Consider the following 17,108-nt stretch of genomic DNA (forward strand, 5'->3'; position numbering starts at 1 on the left):
TGTGTGTGTGTGCGTGTCTGCATGTGCATGTATGTGTGGATGTTTGTCAAATTCAAAGTGTGTCTGAGTGTGTATGTGTTCATGCTTGTGAGCACTTTTGTAAAAGTGTGCATTTCTGCATTTCAATATGCGTACTACATGCATGTATATGTGTGTGCGTCCACATTTATAAAAAAAGTGTGTATTTCTGCATTTCAAAAGTGTGTGTGAGTGTGTGCCCACACACATTTGGGTTTATCTACAAAATCATTCTCTATTTTTCAAAAAATGTTGTAAATGCATTATATAATTCTAACTCTGATTGTGCCTCACACAAGTGAATAGGCTTGATTAACCACCTGTAGAAAACACTCTTTCATCTCTGACACTGTGTGTGTGCGCGTGCGTGTGTGTGTGTGTGTGTGTAATCTGGTCAGTGTTTTCCTGCTCTTCAGTGGTCAGTCAGTATAGTGTTGTCCGCTGTGGGCAGTGCTGATCCGCTGGGCATCATGCCAGTCTCTGCTCCACACAGCTGCTGCGGGGAACTGGGCTGTAGGCATAATTCAGGTCACCAGCATTCATTGACCCAATTGATTCATATTTTATAATATTGACTTCAAAATATTAAGCCATAGACTCAAATCATTCATATCCTAAATGCATTTTTTATTTGTTTTAATTAATAAAAATATAATAAAATAAACTGATGAATTTCATAAATATTAAATAATTAATTTAAATGTTTTTTTTTTTTTTGCTACAATGGAAAAAAGGTGTATTGGATTTGGAAATAATTGCAAACAATTTATATGGGCTGAATTTAAACAAGCAAATTAAATCTAGTAATGTACAACTTAATTAGTTTGTTTAAACTCAGCACATATAAATTGTTTGCATCCACATTCCTTTAAAAATTCAATTCAATTCAATTCAATTCAATTTCAATTCAGCTTTATTTGTATAGCGCTTTTACAATGTAGATTGTGTCAAAGCAGCTTCACATAAATGGTCATAGTAACTGGAACAGTGTGGAAAAAAATGTAGTCAATTCAATTAACAATTTTTCCAGCATGATTTATGAAAAACAAGCGTTTTTCACAATATACTCTTCTAACTTTTTATTGAAGAAAAAAAAGACATTTAGAGTATATTTTACATGCATTTATACTATGTAAAACCTTATAAAAGCACGTTTGTAAGCTGCTGTAAACAGACTAATTATAAAAAGAAAGACAGTAGCTATGTTTCCATCCAGGGATGTAAATTAAATGTACATATAAATCCGGAATATCACATAAAAGACATGCAAATAAAGCAGCGTTTCCATCCAATGAGTCAAAGAAAACAAAATCATCATTTCATGATTAACTAGCGACAAATATTAAAATAAAAAAACTTTAGAACTATTTTCTTTATTTCATAAATGTAATTTAATATAATGTAATATAATATAATATAATATAATATATAGTTTAATATAATGTAATGTAATATAATATATAATTTAACATAATATAATAATATAATATAATATATAATTTAATATAAAGTATTATGTAATGTAATATATAATTTAATATATTATAATAATATAATATAATTTAATATAATGTAATGTAATATAATACAGAATTGAATATAATAATATAATATAATATAATATATAATTTAATATAATGTATTATATAATGTAATATAATATATGTTATATCATTTAATATAATATATGATAAAATATATAATTTAATATAATAGAATATAATATAAAGTAATATGTTTAAACATTATTTTTCACATATACATCACATATTTTCATCAATGTTTAAAAAAACACTCCAGCATTTTGCCTGCTAAAAATGAAAAACGAAACCATTCAAATTGAAAATATAGATATTGTTTGTATTTAAAACATACAATATATAATGCCAAATTCATAATTCACGTATTCATTAATCATTCTGTCTTAATTTTGTAAAAAAAAAAAATACTTTTAATCCATTACTTTAAATCCATTACTTTTTGTAATAATAATGTTAGTTCTCAACATAAATTTGTGTGCATGTGTGTGAGTTTAAACTCTGCTACTTGAACGCCCAACCCTCCAAACAGACACACACACACACACACACACACACACACACACACACACACACATAGGAAATGACTCAATCCCATTGAAAACTCCTCTGTTTGCACACGCTCACCACGAGTCTACACATTTCCTCAATAACCACATTAATATTACAGACTGCGTGACCAGCTGCCCATAAAGCTCTCACATTCACAGTTTTGCCCTCTTTTTCTTTTTTTCCCTCCATCTTCCAGGTTTCTCTCCTCCTACACAGCTCCATCTTTTATTAATCTGCTCCTCCATACGTCTCCATTCAGATTCAAGAGGCTCTTCTGTATAAAAGACGCCGCTTCAAAAGACTAACACACAATACAACGGCGGCGTCTCTGATGAGCTTTCTGTACTGTTCATGCAGCCTGCTCAATCTCTGCATGTGTGTGTGCTGCATTTGACACCACAAGGATATTGAGCATGTGTTTTAGTATTGGGTGTTTGGGGTCTGAACTGTGGGTTTCTTTTTCCTGGTTTGCATTTGTGTCCTTGCTTCCTCATGGCGTGTGTGCGCGCGCTATGGCTGCACAGTATATTGTTTCAGCATCACTGTGAGAATCTGCAATAGTCAGGATCTTCAACGTCAAGCTAGGATTATAATTAACCAGGAACTATAATTCAGACAAATGCAGAAGACAAATGCAGCTAGTAAAGAATGAATTTGAAGGTGTGAAATGTGGCGTACAGACGCTCTTGACAATTCTGGAGGTCATTCAAATATAATAAAGAAATGGTAAAAATGCTGGCCGAAATGGTAAAAATGCAATCTCGGTATTTATTTTCCATATTGAATGATAATGTTATATATTCGAGATTTTAGAGTACCACAACAATGACTGAAGCCACAAAAATTTGAGGGTCCATTAAATGGTTGCCGAAAATACAATAGATCTTTAATATCAACACACTTTTGCATTCCCATTGTTGCACATTTCTGCAGTGTGATTGGCTCTTAGATCAATGTAGAGTAAAAAGTCCAAAGCTTATCACTGTTATTGACATAAATTTTATCGCGATTCCATATAATTTTGTTTAGCGGCCCAGCCCTAAAACTAATACTGAAATGGTTGAAGACCAAATGACCAAAACAACATTTCAGATGCTTTACAATGTGCTCAGCCTGCTGGATTATCTATTCACGCACATTTTTATCATCACATGATCTCTTATAACAGGATCACATGACTTTTTTTAATGCGCATACTGGAATTTGTTCGGTAACAGTGTTTTCATCGTAGTTTATCTTATCTTATTGAATAAAAAGTCTATCCTACTCAGTTATATGCATGCTTTTTTTGTGCACATTTCTAAAATTTATGTGCATCTTGCTATTTCCATCAACCATTTATTATACACATATCTAACATGCGCATAAAAATAGGTGGATGGAAACAGCTAATGAAGACAACATGTAGTGTTATTTTATTTATGTTAGTTTATTGTTGGATCTCTCATCCTCAAGACTAAACTCAACCGAAAACCCTAAAGCAAGGTTTACTTTATTTTTTTATCATTGTTCTTGTTTTGATCCATGCTTTAGTTTGCTGATTTTATGTATTTTGGAGTATTTATGTGTATTTTATGCACATGCACTCACCCATAATATAAAAAATTATTATTATTATTTGTCAAATACGTTGTATTTTGTCATTGAATAGACTTACAATAATCACAAGTTCAATATTATTATTTTTATATTTTAATATATTATTTTTTTACATTTATATATGATATATTTTATAATCTATACATGTATGTATTATTAATAATAATAATAATAATAATAATAATAATAATAATAATAGAACATTATATAATTTAAATTACAAAATAATTGTATTAAATACAATTTGATGATGAATAAATAACGTTTAAGATTTTTCATGAACTTTATTTGTATTAGCAGAATTCAAAAAGCATCTATATAGAAATACAGATTGTTTTAAAAATATGTAAAAACTAGTATACATTTTGTCAATGGTTCCTTCAAGCATCTGCCCCCTAGTGTTTGCAAAACGGCATGGCCAACAATAACAAATTCCAGTAATAGGACAACACAACTTGTCTTTATTAATTCATTAATTTTCCTTTGGCTTAGTCCCTTTATTCATCAGAAGTCGCCACAGAGGAATGAACCGCCAACTTATGTTCTGCCAGCATATGTTTTACACAGCAGATGTCCTTCTAGTCGCAACACAGTACTGGGAAACATCCATGCACATTCATTCACAAAAACACACATACACCACAGGCAATTTAGTTTATTCAATTCATCTATAGCGCATGTGTTTGGACAGTGGGGGAAAGCAGAGCACCCGGAGGAAACCCACGCCAACACGGGGGGAACATGCAAACACAGAAATGCCAACTGACTCAGCCCAGACTCGAGCCAGCGATTTGCAGTGAGGCGACAGTGCTAACCACTGAGCACCATGTTTCAGCTTGTATTTATTTATTTTTTCAGTAGGAATCAAGATCAAGTCTTTATTTAAATAATAAATGGTCTTTCTCTTTCCTCTCCTCAGAGCTCAACATGGAGTACAATCCTTCAGATCATCCTCGCGCCAGCACCATCTTCCTCAGCAAGTCTCAGACTGACGGTGAGACACACAAACACACAGACTCGTGTTTTCAGAAGGTTAATTAAAACAAAACTACACTCGAATCAGCCAAACCAATCAGGAGGCAGCGGCACAGATGGCCCAAACATTCCCTCCTTTCAGTAATAGTTTGATTTAACAGCAAACACGGTTTCCCGGTTTCCACTCAGGCTAAAGTTCTGAAAATTTCTGAAATTTCTGCTTTCTTTAAATGCAATGTTTTCTGACTGTGGTCCATCAGACGTCTTGTGGTTTCCACCAACATTATAAATGCGCTATTCAGTAATACAAACACAATTAGAGGCGTATGAACTGAAAAGTCAAGCACAAGAAGATGCCAGCCTTGTTATCCATGCTCCGATTTAATTTAGAAACCTTCTTGTTTTTCAGTTCTTTTGCCCAACAAGAAAGGTACGTTTGATCTCAGCGTGTTTGTTAGTCTGCTGCTGTGTCGTCTTCAAGCTTTTTTTCCAATGCAGAATGTCTGTACTTTTGCATTTTATTACGCTGCAAGCTGTTATTTGTTCAGGAATACACTTTGCTAATTTTGTAGTTAGCTAACAGAAGTAGCTGACTGCTTCACTAGACGCTTAATTGAGCAACAACCCTTTCCTTTTAATGTCATTTTAAAACATAATGGCAGTGTTTTCTGATGCCATTAAACTCGTTTGCGCTCAACTGAGCTCCATTAGGGGCTCTTGCATGTTGACGTGTCAGTGAATCTGTCCCGTTTGTCTGGCTGCGCAGGTTTCTGTTCGCTCTGCTGTCGTGTGAAGGTCTATAGTGCTCTAAAGTCATCAAACGGATTCAGATGTAAAGTACTGTTGTCAAAAGGATCAAGTTCAGTACCGATTAGTACTGCAATGTTTCAAATCGGCCATTTATCGCTAACATTTCAGGCATGTTGAGCGCATACTTAAACTTAGTAGATTGGCCACTGTTTGCGTGCTCAACAGAAATAGAAGTGTGAAAATGGACGTTTTAAAATTACAGTATTGTTTGATACCAAACTCGATACTTTTGACAACACTAATGTGTAGTCAAACTGCTTATATCTGAAAAGAAACTGACTAGCCACTCTGAGTTGTTTTTCTTGCTAACATGTGTCCAAATACGACAAAACTAGCCAGTAGCCAACTAAATTACATCTTAGCAAAAGGAAAAACTCCATGATTTACAGCTACTAGATAGGGGTGTTAATCTGTAGGGACTTCACGATCTGAATCTGGAAGTCACGATTTGATTCCAAAATTGGCTTACATTTCCAATTTCTTTGGCTGTACAAATTAGGGGTTGATGATATGAGCTATAATTCATATCACACTATTTTTCTCTGTATAGATGATATCGATATTTTATCGTGGTTTGATAATTGCTAGTCACACTGCAAGACGCTTAATTGAGCAACAACAGTTTTTTTAATGTCATTTTAAAACATAATGGCAGTGTTTTCAGATGCCATTAAACTCGTTTGCGCTTAACTGAGCTCCATCAGGGGCTCTTGCATGTTGACATGTTAGTGAATCTGTCCCGTTTGTCTGGCTGCGCAGGTTTTTGTTCACTCTGCTGTTGTCTGAAGGTCTTTAGTGTTCTAAAGGTATCATATGGATTCAGATGTAAAGTAGTGTTGTCAAAAGTATCGAGTTCAGTACAGGTCGGTACTGCAATGTTTAAAACGGCCATTTACTCTACATGCACACTCATTACAGTGAGATTGTATGATGTTGCTGAATGAGCGTCTGTCAACAAACCCAAATAAGACACACATCCCAACCATTTACATTGACGGACTCCCAATTCATCTGTTAGGTGTGCCAAGGTATTTCAAATGCAAACAATCATTGGTTACTCTGTGTATCAGCCTAGCTTTCAGTGTTGTTTCAAAGGCAAATGTTTATCTGTAAATATAGGTAGGTGTTGAGCATTTTTGTGTGCTAGAATCATTTCTTGAAACTTTAGCAAATAAAAAAAGCTTTGTATAAATGTTAGAATATGGTTACATGTGTATACACTAAACATTTTTGTATAGAAATCACAACCCGCACATACACGAGGACTTTATATGAGCATTCACTTATCAATTCTTGTCCCCTGCCGCACTCAATGCATTGGCTCCCGGGAGTGCAGGTTTGTAATATGAACCCCATTGGACCAGGATGAATCTTTCTAATTCACAAGATTGTGTGTTAGACTGTGTACATAATGCTAGCATGCACAAATTATACTTTAGACCAAAGTGGACCAGACTTGATGCTAACAAGTCTCTCAATGTAAAACTAGCCAGAGTTTTTTTATTTCAGAGAAGCATTTCACAAAGACCAATCACAGCAGATTTTGCTCTGTCTGCCCCTCAAATGAATGAAATGGCGACTAACAGTTTGCTAGATATTTCCGTCTTGATGTTAATTGTGGCCCGTGTGTTTTTGTCTAAGTAACTTCCAACTGTTGTACACATGTTACTAATTATGCGCTTCTCTTTACAGTTCGGGAAAAACGGAAAAGCCTGTATGTCAACCATGTAAGTAACTACAGGATCGACGACTGGTAGTGTATTTCTAATTGTGCTTGTGTCTACAATAAAGACATCACTTCACCCACAAAACAAATCAAATCAACACGCCACCACCACCATAGGAGAATGCAGAACGCAGAATTGCATGAGGCTTTTAGTTTGCATCAGTAACAGCTGTTCTTTTGTTTTCTGATAGAACTGATTTCAAATGCACGGCTTGGTTTTCTTCATTTCATTAGCGCATGCTATTCATACTAAATGTGCAATGAATAGCTGCTGTTTTGTTCCCATTTTAATGTCTTTTATTGCTTTGCAAGTTAACGCACATTGCGGAGTCAAAGGTAAATATTTGCTTATTGCTCTACTCTTTCCTTTCCTTAAACTGTTGTGTCTCTTTTGACATTGATTTATTGATTTATTAAAGGGTTCGCCTTGGTAATGAAAATTATGTCATCATGTACTCTTTTTCCACTTGTTCCAAATCTGTTTAACACAAAATCATATTTTCTTAAAGAATGTTGGAAACTGGTGGCCACTGGATCATATTATTTTCTTTTTCTAATATGGATGTTAATAGTCACGCCTGGTTTTAGACCACAACAATTACCAAGTGTCACATTACCTTCCCTTGTTTGTCGCAAATTACGTGACATCAACCGGACGTGGACAAATTACATGACATCACGTGGACTGAGCATGCTGTTGTTAATATTAAAAGGAACACAAATATATTTATGCTTTTTTGGAGTCAAACACTTTAAACAAAGCTTGAACAAAATTTAAGGCCACGTAAAAACTCAATTAAGACTTTTAAAAACCTTTTAAGGGCCTTAATTTTCTCATAATTGATTAATCAACTTTTAATACTTTTTAAGACACCTTGTTTTGGATCTCCATCTGCTAAAAGCCACCATGTGTTCTTTTGTGTTTGGTCATAATAAGCTTACATAATTTATCATATAAGAAAAAAGGCCCACAGTGGCTTCTACCTCTGCTGTAAATTACATTTTCCTTTTGATATTTGTCACATATTTTCCAGAAAGTGATGATTTTGTTCTCTTTGACTCACTGGATGAAAACGCTGCTTCATTTGCATCGGTATTCCAGTTTTGCACATAAGTTTGAATGCAATTAAAGCTACCAACATTTTCCCCTAATTATCTTCTTTTGCATACAAAGAAAGGAATTCAAACATGTTTACAACAAGTGGAGGATGAGTAGCCTAACTGATGACAGAGACCTTTATTTTTGGGTGAACTGTCCCTTTAATGTGGCTTATCCGTTTGATATCTTGCTATAAATTTGTTAGCAAGTTGCATAATACTTTAGTGTGTTGTTTGTTGTACTGGGCAGGGATTCTTACTAACACACACACACACATTCACATACTCATTAAGCTAGTCACTCTGGTATAAATGAGATGATAATGGCTTGTTTGGGGCTGCAGGTGGCCTAATTTGCAGTCTGTTTGCTGAATCTGTGTGTGTGCATGAGAGTGACTGATGTTTAGTTTGTAATTTTGTGTGTGTCCTTGTCTTTTAGCAACATCCGTCTGGTCCAATGAGACGGAAGTACAGCTCATGTTCGACGATCTTCCTAGACGACAGCACCGTCAGCCAACCCAACCTCAAATACACCATCAAATGGTACTAGAAACCTCCATATAACAGTAATAGAGCTGCGTTTCATTCATTTTCAAAGTTTAAAATGGCTTTTTTTTAGGCAGTGGAAAGAGGTTTTGATTTGCACAAGAAGAAATTAAGGCTTGCAACTTTCCTAAGCAGTGTTTATATATAATAACTGCAACACATCTGAGCTGATTCAGTGAGGAAGTGAGCTATCTGGCAGATTTTTATGTTAATGTTATACATTTTCCTCATGTGTACTCACTTGTTCTCTCTCTGTGTAACAGTGCCCTCTGGTTACATGCATGTATGAATTAATGTCATATAATCATATCTGTACTTTTAATGTTTTAATAAGCATACATACAATTTCTGTATATTGCAAAACCTTCTTAATAGCATGCTAACAACATTAAATAAAAAATATATTATTATTAAATTATTATTAGTAGTAGTATTACTAATACCAGTATATCACTGCGATTTCATATTATTATTATTATTATTTATGTTTTTTATATTATTATTTATGTTTTTTACATTTGTTAGTTAGTTCTGCTTGATCAACATGTACAGTCTGCTCTTTTATGTGCATTTTATGGTGATTAAAATGTTCAGTTCAGTCCTAATGTAATATAGGACTTTACATAAATGCTGCAGGTTTGATGTTGCGTCTTTATTTATTGATACATTGTCAATGTTTCCCTATATTTTTGTTTTGTTTGCAGTGTCGCCCTCGCAATATACTACCACATAAAGAACAGGTATGTCTGAGATGACTCTCATCAGATCAGTGTGGGAGCCAAGGGAAGTGTGTGTGTGTGTTTGTGTGTGTGTGTGTGTGTTTGAATGATTCCACAACAGTATGAAAGGATGGTTTTGTTTTTGAGGATTGGATTGATGAAGTCCTGCAGTGTGTCGCTCTTTTCAAAAACACACTGGAGTTTCATTTTACCAAGAGAGATCCTAATTCACTGGTCCACATGTGCTGCGGTGCACTGTGGGAGAGATTGATTGCCTGGTCTGCTAGTTCAGAGTGACAGACCTGTTTAGGAAAATGTCTATCAGTATGATTTGTACAATGAACTGTTTGTATGAGCTTTATTTGATTGGGTTGTGTCCGTGTGGTTTCAGAATGAGGATCTTACATTGGTAAATTCCTGCTTTGTCTGTCTGACTGTCTAGCTGTCTGTCTCTTTCATTCATCTGTCTGTCTGTCTGTCTATAATCCATCTGTCGGTCTACCTATATATCTGTTTATGTCTGTCTGTCTGTCTGTCTATTTATCTATCTAATATATCTATCTGTCTGTCTATCTATCTTTCTATCTATAATATGTATCTGTATATCTGTTTTATAATCTGTCTATCTATAATCTATCTGTCAGACGGACTATTGTATATCTGTCTGTTTGCCTGTGTCTATCTTTCTCTCTGTCTGTTTATTCTTCTGTATATTAATTAAATGTCTGTATTCTTTTCTTTATTTACTTTTTGTTTATTTATCTATCTGTGTGTCTTTCCATCCATCTAACATCATGTCTGTGCTAATCCATTCGCGTTCACTCATCTGTCAATCTGTCTGTCTGGTATCTAAAGCAGTGTACTTTATTCTGTGTCTTTTTCTCAAACCCTTAACACCATATAAACCCTTAATGCTTGATAACCTTCAAACTTCAAAGCTGTTTTAAAGAAACTTTCAGGACACGGTTTGGGCAACATTGAATGTCTATCACAACAGACGTTTCTTTCCTGGTTCTTTAATGCATTATAAGAATACAGCTTAGACTGTAAGTCTTGCTTAATCTAATACCCATTCACTCTTCTTTCAGAAATGTGGACGGGCGAATGCTGTTAGACATTTTTGATGAAAAGCTTCATCCACTTTCAGTAAGTTTATTATTATTATCATTAAAATTATTATTATTACTGCAGCTTATATAAGCTACTGAATTACTCCACCTGTCAAAAGTTTGGGATTGGAAATTATTTATTTTGATCAAAACTTATTAATAAATGTATTATTTGATCAGAAATACAGTAATAAAACAACTGTAAAATTGTGAAATATTATTACAATATAAAATAGCAAATTTCTTATTGAATATATTTTGAAATGTAATTTATTCCTGGTATTTAATGAAGCATTTTAGCACCATTACTGAATTTATTATTCAACATCATTAATGACTTTATTTTCAAGCATTATTACAGATTTTCTTTTTTTATTTAGCATCATTACTGAGTATATTATTCAGCATCATTATTAACATTGTCTTTGATGTCACATGATTCCTCAGAAATTATTAATATGATATGCTACAGCTCAAGGAACATTAATAGTTAATATCAGTGTGGAAACTGATACAGTATCATTCAAAAGCACCAATGCCTTTTGTTAACATCATGTACTTTTATTCATCAAGGACACATTAAATTGTTCAATTTTTCGAGTGAAACTAAATACATTTGTATTGCTGACCAAAAAAATTATAACTTTTTTTTTTTTTAGCAAATAATCATAAAAGGTCACATTTATCAGTTTTACAGAAAACATTAAAGCTGGTAAAGAACGTTTTTTTAGCATTGATGATTATAAGAAGCATTATTGCTGATTATGTAAATAAGCTAATTATAATGAAGTTTTATATTATTTTCTGATTAGGACTAGGGTTGGGTCGATAGACGATGCCCCGTTGCAGCAGTAACCCGCTTGTAAAAAACACACAACACCCTGTTTACACGAATACGTTTTAGTTTTAAGATGGCATTTTAGAACAAAAACGATCCACGTCCATTCTGGCGTTTTATTTAGCATTTCTGAAAAGCCCTTCTCCACACTATACCACTGAAAACGCACAACACGTGACCACACACTCACATGCACGCAAACAAAAACAAACTGTCATGTGCTCTAGCATATGCGATCGTCTGAGTTACAGCAGTCAGCAGGTGCTTTGAGCACAAAACCCCAGAGAGCAGTCCACGTCGTACAGTTTATCAAGAATGTACGGCTGGATCGCATTTCACTATAGTTGTTAAACATTATATTTAATTAATCTTGACTCTAACTAATGACTCTTCAGTCTTTTGAATTTATCAGGTTATGTGTCACAGTGTCAGTACACTTCTTCAACCTTTTGCTTTCACGATTGTACTCATTTTAGCGAAAACCTCACATAATGTTTAGTCATTTTAATGAAAACCTCAGATAAAGCTGGTTCCTGTTGGTTGCGCATCTTTTTAACAACCCAAGTTTGTCGAAGTTAAAATTACGACACAATGACCATGCCATAGTTCATCACGATGTTTCCCATTTGACATCGTACAATGCCAAATTGGTCGACATCGCCCAACCCTAAATAGGACTGTGTGATACGTAACTCTGGATTTGTTTAATTCATTGTGCTAAAAATTCAGTTGTAAATCACAAAAAGTATTAAATTTCAAACAATAACCAAATGAACAATTGTCTTAAATTGTAAAAAATAATACAATTATTATTGTTGTTTTGGTCAATTTATGCAGCCTTGGTGAACAAAAGAAGCCTCTTAAGACAATAGAACCATTTAAGATCTTTCGAATAGTTTCCATTACAAATAACATTAAAAATCTTACAATCAATCAAATCAAGTACATTATAATGGCTTCTAATGTGTTTTGGCATATATTCAATTACAAATTATTACTATATTTATTATTATATTTTAACATGCCACCAATGGAGTTATCAGTAGAGACCAATACGGACCAATAGAGATTCCATTGAAATCAATTTAATTGTGACAAAATCAATAGTTTCTCTAGTTTTTTTTCCCCCAGCTAAATCTTGCTGTGATTCCCACAGAAATCGGAGGTGCCGTCAGACTACGACAAGCACGACCCGGAGCAGAAACAGATCTACAGATTTGTCCGAACGCTTTTCAGTGCCGCTCAGCTCACGGCCGAGTGCGCCATAGTTACTCTGGTGAGTAAGCGAACAGTCATGTGACTTCACAGCAGCCCAATGAGACTTCACCTGTCGTGTTTTGGGATAGGCTGGCAGCACAAGTTAAAACAGGCTTAGATTTACCATCAGCGAAGCGGATTTACCATCACCCAGGTTAAAATGGTTGTCATATTTACAGCTTTATTAGCAAGCGTTAAGCCCAGCAGCTGTCCTGTGTGTCTGTTCCTCTTCTGTGCTGAAATCCTTCTTTTGAAAACTCATCCTTTCTCAATGTCCTCAGTAAATACCTTTATGAGGTGTCATTAAAGCAGGCACAGACACACAAGCGGCTGTGAATGCTTTAGTTGGGATTATTAAGAAGAATGGAGGCTGTAGTCTGTGGTTAATAGGGTAATAATTAGCGGTACACCAGTATTAAAGGGATAGTTCACACAAAACTGAACATTTTGTCATCATTTACTAACTCATCACTTGTTCCAGAGCTGTTTGAGTTTCCCACGGTCATGGAATATTAAGGAGCTCTATTACAGACATTGAAAACATAATTCATATTAAAAATATATTTGTTTTTTCCAAGTTATATAAATTCAGGGAATTTTTGTTTTGTCATTTTAAATTTGACTTAATTACCATTTATTAAAATGTATTTTTGTCTGAGCCTTTAATTTTTTATGATATTTTACATGTTTTGCCTGTTGTTATGGTTAGGCTATTTTTCACTGCCGTTTTATTCCTTGTCCTTTTTGGTGTGGTTTTCTCGCAGTAACTAAAATTAAATCGAATATTGATATTTGTCTTGGTATCGTATCGAACACTGAAAAAAAATATTCAAAGATAATTCCTTGAATTTACAAAAAATGTTTAAGTTAAGTGGTTGTAAACATTTTATTTGGGCTGAATAAAAAAATAGGTTGAACATTACTAAATTGAATTTGTTTGTTTAAATTCAACACATAAAACTTGTTTGCAACAATTTCACATTTTTTTCAGTGAAGTTCAAAATTCCAGTATCGTGACATCACTAGTTGCTCCTAAAATTTGCAACAAAAACACAACACACAGGGCATGCAGCAGTCTGGGTGGTACGCTTCTTTAGGGCTTCTCCACACCGTAACTCTCACGTATGTGGGAAAGACAGTGAAGGTGGAGTCAACAGAGAATAAATACAGGGCACAGTTGTCTTTTTCTATTCGTTATAGGTCATGGAAATTCTGCTTTTCAGCCAGAGTATTCAACATTTGGCTTATAGTAGGAACCCTAAAATAAATTATTTTGAAAAATGTTGGAAATTTGAAGCATTGACTTTCATAGTATTTGTTTTTCCTACTACTTTTCTTGGGGACCACTGCTTTAGAGAGTCGGGTGGCTAATATATGAGTCAAAGTCTAGGGATGTCAGAAGTAAACCAACTTATCCAACACAATCTCACGGCAATTCGTAACTTTTTCATTTAGTGGCTAATTCGTATGAATTCGTACGATCTAATTCGTACAATTTAGTACGATTTGCTTATCCCCCAATGACGGTTGGGGTTAGGGGTGGGGTCAGGTGCCACGCCTCCTTTTTAAAATCGTACCATTTCGTACGACTGAACTCGTACGAATTCGTACGAATTAGCCACTAAACTGGCAAAACGTAAAATACTTACGTTTTCTCGTGAGATCAGGCTGACTTATGAGACTGTAAACCAACATTAAAGGCTTGTCTACCATATGATACCATCACTACACCATTGTAGCTCAACATTACTATATTTTGTATGCCTCCTTACAAGTCTTAAAAACATTATTCTGGCAAATGTATCAGTGCTTAGTTATGGAAAGCCCCAAGGCTCTGTGTTAGGCCCTTTGCTGAGTCTTCATTTGCTATCGCATTTAACCGTATTTTGGTTGCAATGTGTTGCCATGTATTTACAAACAGTTTTGGCGCCTCTTCTCTTAAAATAATACAATTAATGTCTGTATAAGTTACACATCAAGTTGCACGTCCTGCTGTATGTACAAGCTAAATATGATCACTAGCAAGTCATGGTTGACTACGTACTAAAAACAACTCCTGAACATCAAATTAAGTACTAATTGTGGTAAGTCACTTTCAATATCAGTCTTCCTAGACGTTTCCTGGCCAGAAAGAGGACAAGACAAAATGTGTTTCGACTAATAAAAATATAGGGTCACCAGAGTCGTTTTGTATGCTTTTGATTGACATTATAGACTTCTCAGATTGTCAGATTGTGTGTCTTTGATGCTAAATGTAGACGGAGACAGATTGAGCATGTTCCTTGACCTGTTGGGGGACAACAGGTGCTGAGATGCTGCTGAAATCTGACTGGCTGCTGCTGGTGCTTCAGTGAAGGGAAACTATGAGTCACTACACACTGTGAACTTCATGGGTGGCTTTATAATTGGATGAACACACGATTAAAACATTTCCATTCATATGGCGTATGATTGCAAATATATGTAGTTTTGAAAATGAGTTCATGGAATATTTTATCGTTTTAAAAAGAAAAGAAAATCTTAATTGGTCTTACTGGCAATAATTCATCTATTATAGCAGTCATATCTAGCCTTATTTAGGATGAGTACAAAATAGCAGAAAAAGAAGCTAAGCTAAAATAATCATACAACATATTCAAACATATTAAAACTAATAAGGTAGTTTCCTTGTGGACTACATTAAGGTATTAAAGTATATACAGCATGTAAAGCTCTGGGTTCAGAAAGTTCTCAGAATATAATTCTATCCTACATGTTTTAAATGAAAATGAAGGTGTAGGTTATATAGGTGGCTTTAAAATGCAGAGCTTCTCGATGAAAAAGGTGAAAAACCAACTGAAAGTTCTGAAGGAGATCAAGCCTTAGCCAGGAAAGGAAAATTAACGCAAAAGTAACTCAAAAGTAATATAACGCATTACTTTCCATAAAAAGCTACACAGTCACTTTTTTAGAGAAGTAAATCAATGTTGTAATGCATCACATTCGAAAAGTACCTTTCCCCAACACTGGTCACGATTGCTTTAGTATTTCACCCTACTAATTCAGTTCTTGTTCAGCTGAGTCAAAAACATTTTCTGTTTTCATATCTCCAGGTTAGTGTTTTGTAGAAGGTGCTGACCGCTGTCCCGAGAGTGTTTTTGTGGCTTGTGATTTATGAATGGTTGGTGTGTAATTTGTGCTTTAGCTGGCATACCTGAAGTTCATCTCGTTCAGTGTGCAGGAGGTTAGATATATACAAAAACATGCTCTCATAAGCACATATTTAATGCACCGCTGCACACGGGCCGTGCAGTACAACCAATTAAACCTGCAATTTCTTTCTGACACTTTCTACAAACCAAATTGTCTTGTTATTAGATTTCTTTCCCACTGTGGGCAAACATTATTTGCCATCGTTTTCCCTTGAGTGTGTGAATGTGTTTATTGCTTCTAAATATCTCGTCTCTGTTATAAATCATGCGTTTTCAATTCATAAGGATGTCTTTGTTTGCCTATACGTCAGCAGTGATTATAAATGCTAGACACCCGTGGCTACAACATACACTATGACAACAGAACACAGACTTCAACTCAGTAAGCAATGCATGTAGATTTCCTCAAAAGTACACAAAGATGAATTATTGATGTTACGCAGGCAACCATTACAAGCTTGTACATATAGCAGGATACTTTGTGTAACTTTTACAGACGTGAATTATACGATTTCAAAATATTGTGTGGTTTTAAGAGGTGCTAAAACTGCTTGTAACTGCATAGCTGCACATTGCATCCAAATCATGATTGAATATGATAGTAAATGAGGGCTTAGCAAGGGTCCTAACACAGAACCTTGTGGCACTCCATAACTAAACACTGATAGATTTGCTTAAATAAAGTTTTTAAAGGTCACCTGTGATGAAAAATCGATTTTTCAAGCTGTTTGGACAGACATGTGTGTAGGTAGTGTATACACCGTCATATTGGGGTGATATAAACACATCCAGTCCTTTTTTTTCAATTTAACAACATACAAACAGTAGAGAGTTGGAGTTGTTTTGAGACCGACTGCAACTTGATGTAGGAGTGCGATTCCCCCCGCCCACCAATATTGATTGACTGCGCATTACCATATCCTCAGTTTGTTGTTTCACACCCGCCATTTACCTGCGTGTAAGTCGAAGCAATGTCACCAAAAGAACAGCCTTGTAACGAGGCGTACAACATATATTGATTTAGTGCTACAATGGTATTGTAATGGTATCAAATGGTAGACAAGCCTTTAATGTTGGTTTACAGTCTGATCAGTATGACCGAATGTATAAAACTGAAGCTGTAATTCTGCTT

General features: G+C 34.8%; 1 protein-coding gene and 1 long non-coding RNA gene across 8 annotated transcripts in view; one reads left to right on the forward strand and one right to left on the reverse strand.

Moving 5' to 3' along the window:
• Positions 1–17,108, forward strand: part of ccny (cyclin Y) — a 52,015-nt gene that overhangs the window by 27,501 nt on the left and 7,406 nt on the right. For 2 of the 7 annotated variants that reach the window (XR_015524682.1, XM_087309062.1), the window contains exons 2-8: positions 4,627–4,701; positions 5,092–5,112; positions 7,185–7,219; positions 8,756–8,859; positions 9,567–9,602; positions 10,670–10,727; positions 12,685–12,804. Coding sequence is in view for 4 of the 7 variants with exons in the window: in XM_087309062.1 (XP_087165188.1) it covers positions 4,627–4,701; positions 5,092–5,112; positions 7,185–7,219; positions 8,756–8,859; positions 9,567–9,602; positions 10,670–10,727; positions 12,685–12,804 (449 nt within the window). In the remaining 3 variants the exon portion in view is untranslated. Of the gene's footprint in view, positions 1–4,626; positions 4,702–5,091; positions 5,113–7,184; positions 7,220–7,530; positions 7,555–8,755; positions 8,860–9,566; positions 9,603–10,669; positions 10,728–12,684; positions 12,805–17,108 lie in introns of all 7 variants that reach the window. The other 5 variants (XR_015524681.1, XM_087309061.1, XR_015524683.1 and 2 more) reach the window with 3 other exon arrangements.
• Positions 11,502–15,384, reverse strand: LOC147837933 (uncharacterized). The gene is made up of 3 exons (XR_015524701.1): positions 14,459–15,384; positions 13,286–14,195; positions 11,502–13,245 (listed from the first exon to the last, which is right to left on the reverse strand). It is a non-coding gene; the product is annotated as an uncharacterized LOC147837933 (long non-coding RNA).

The sequence above is a fragment of the Danio rerio genome, chromosome 24, assembly GCF_052040795.2.
Source record: "Danio rerio strain M-AB ecotype USA chromosome 24, GRCz13ab, whole genome shotgun sequence".
Lineage (NCBI taxonomy): Eukaryota > Metazoa > Chordata > Actinopteri > Cypriniformes > Danionidae > Danio > Danio rerio.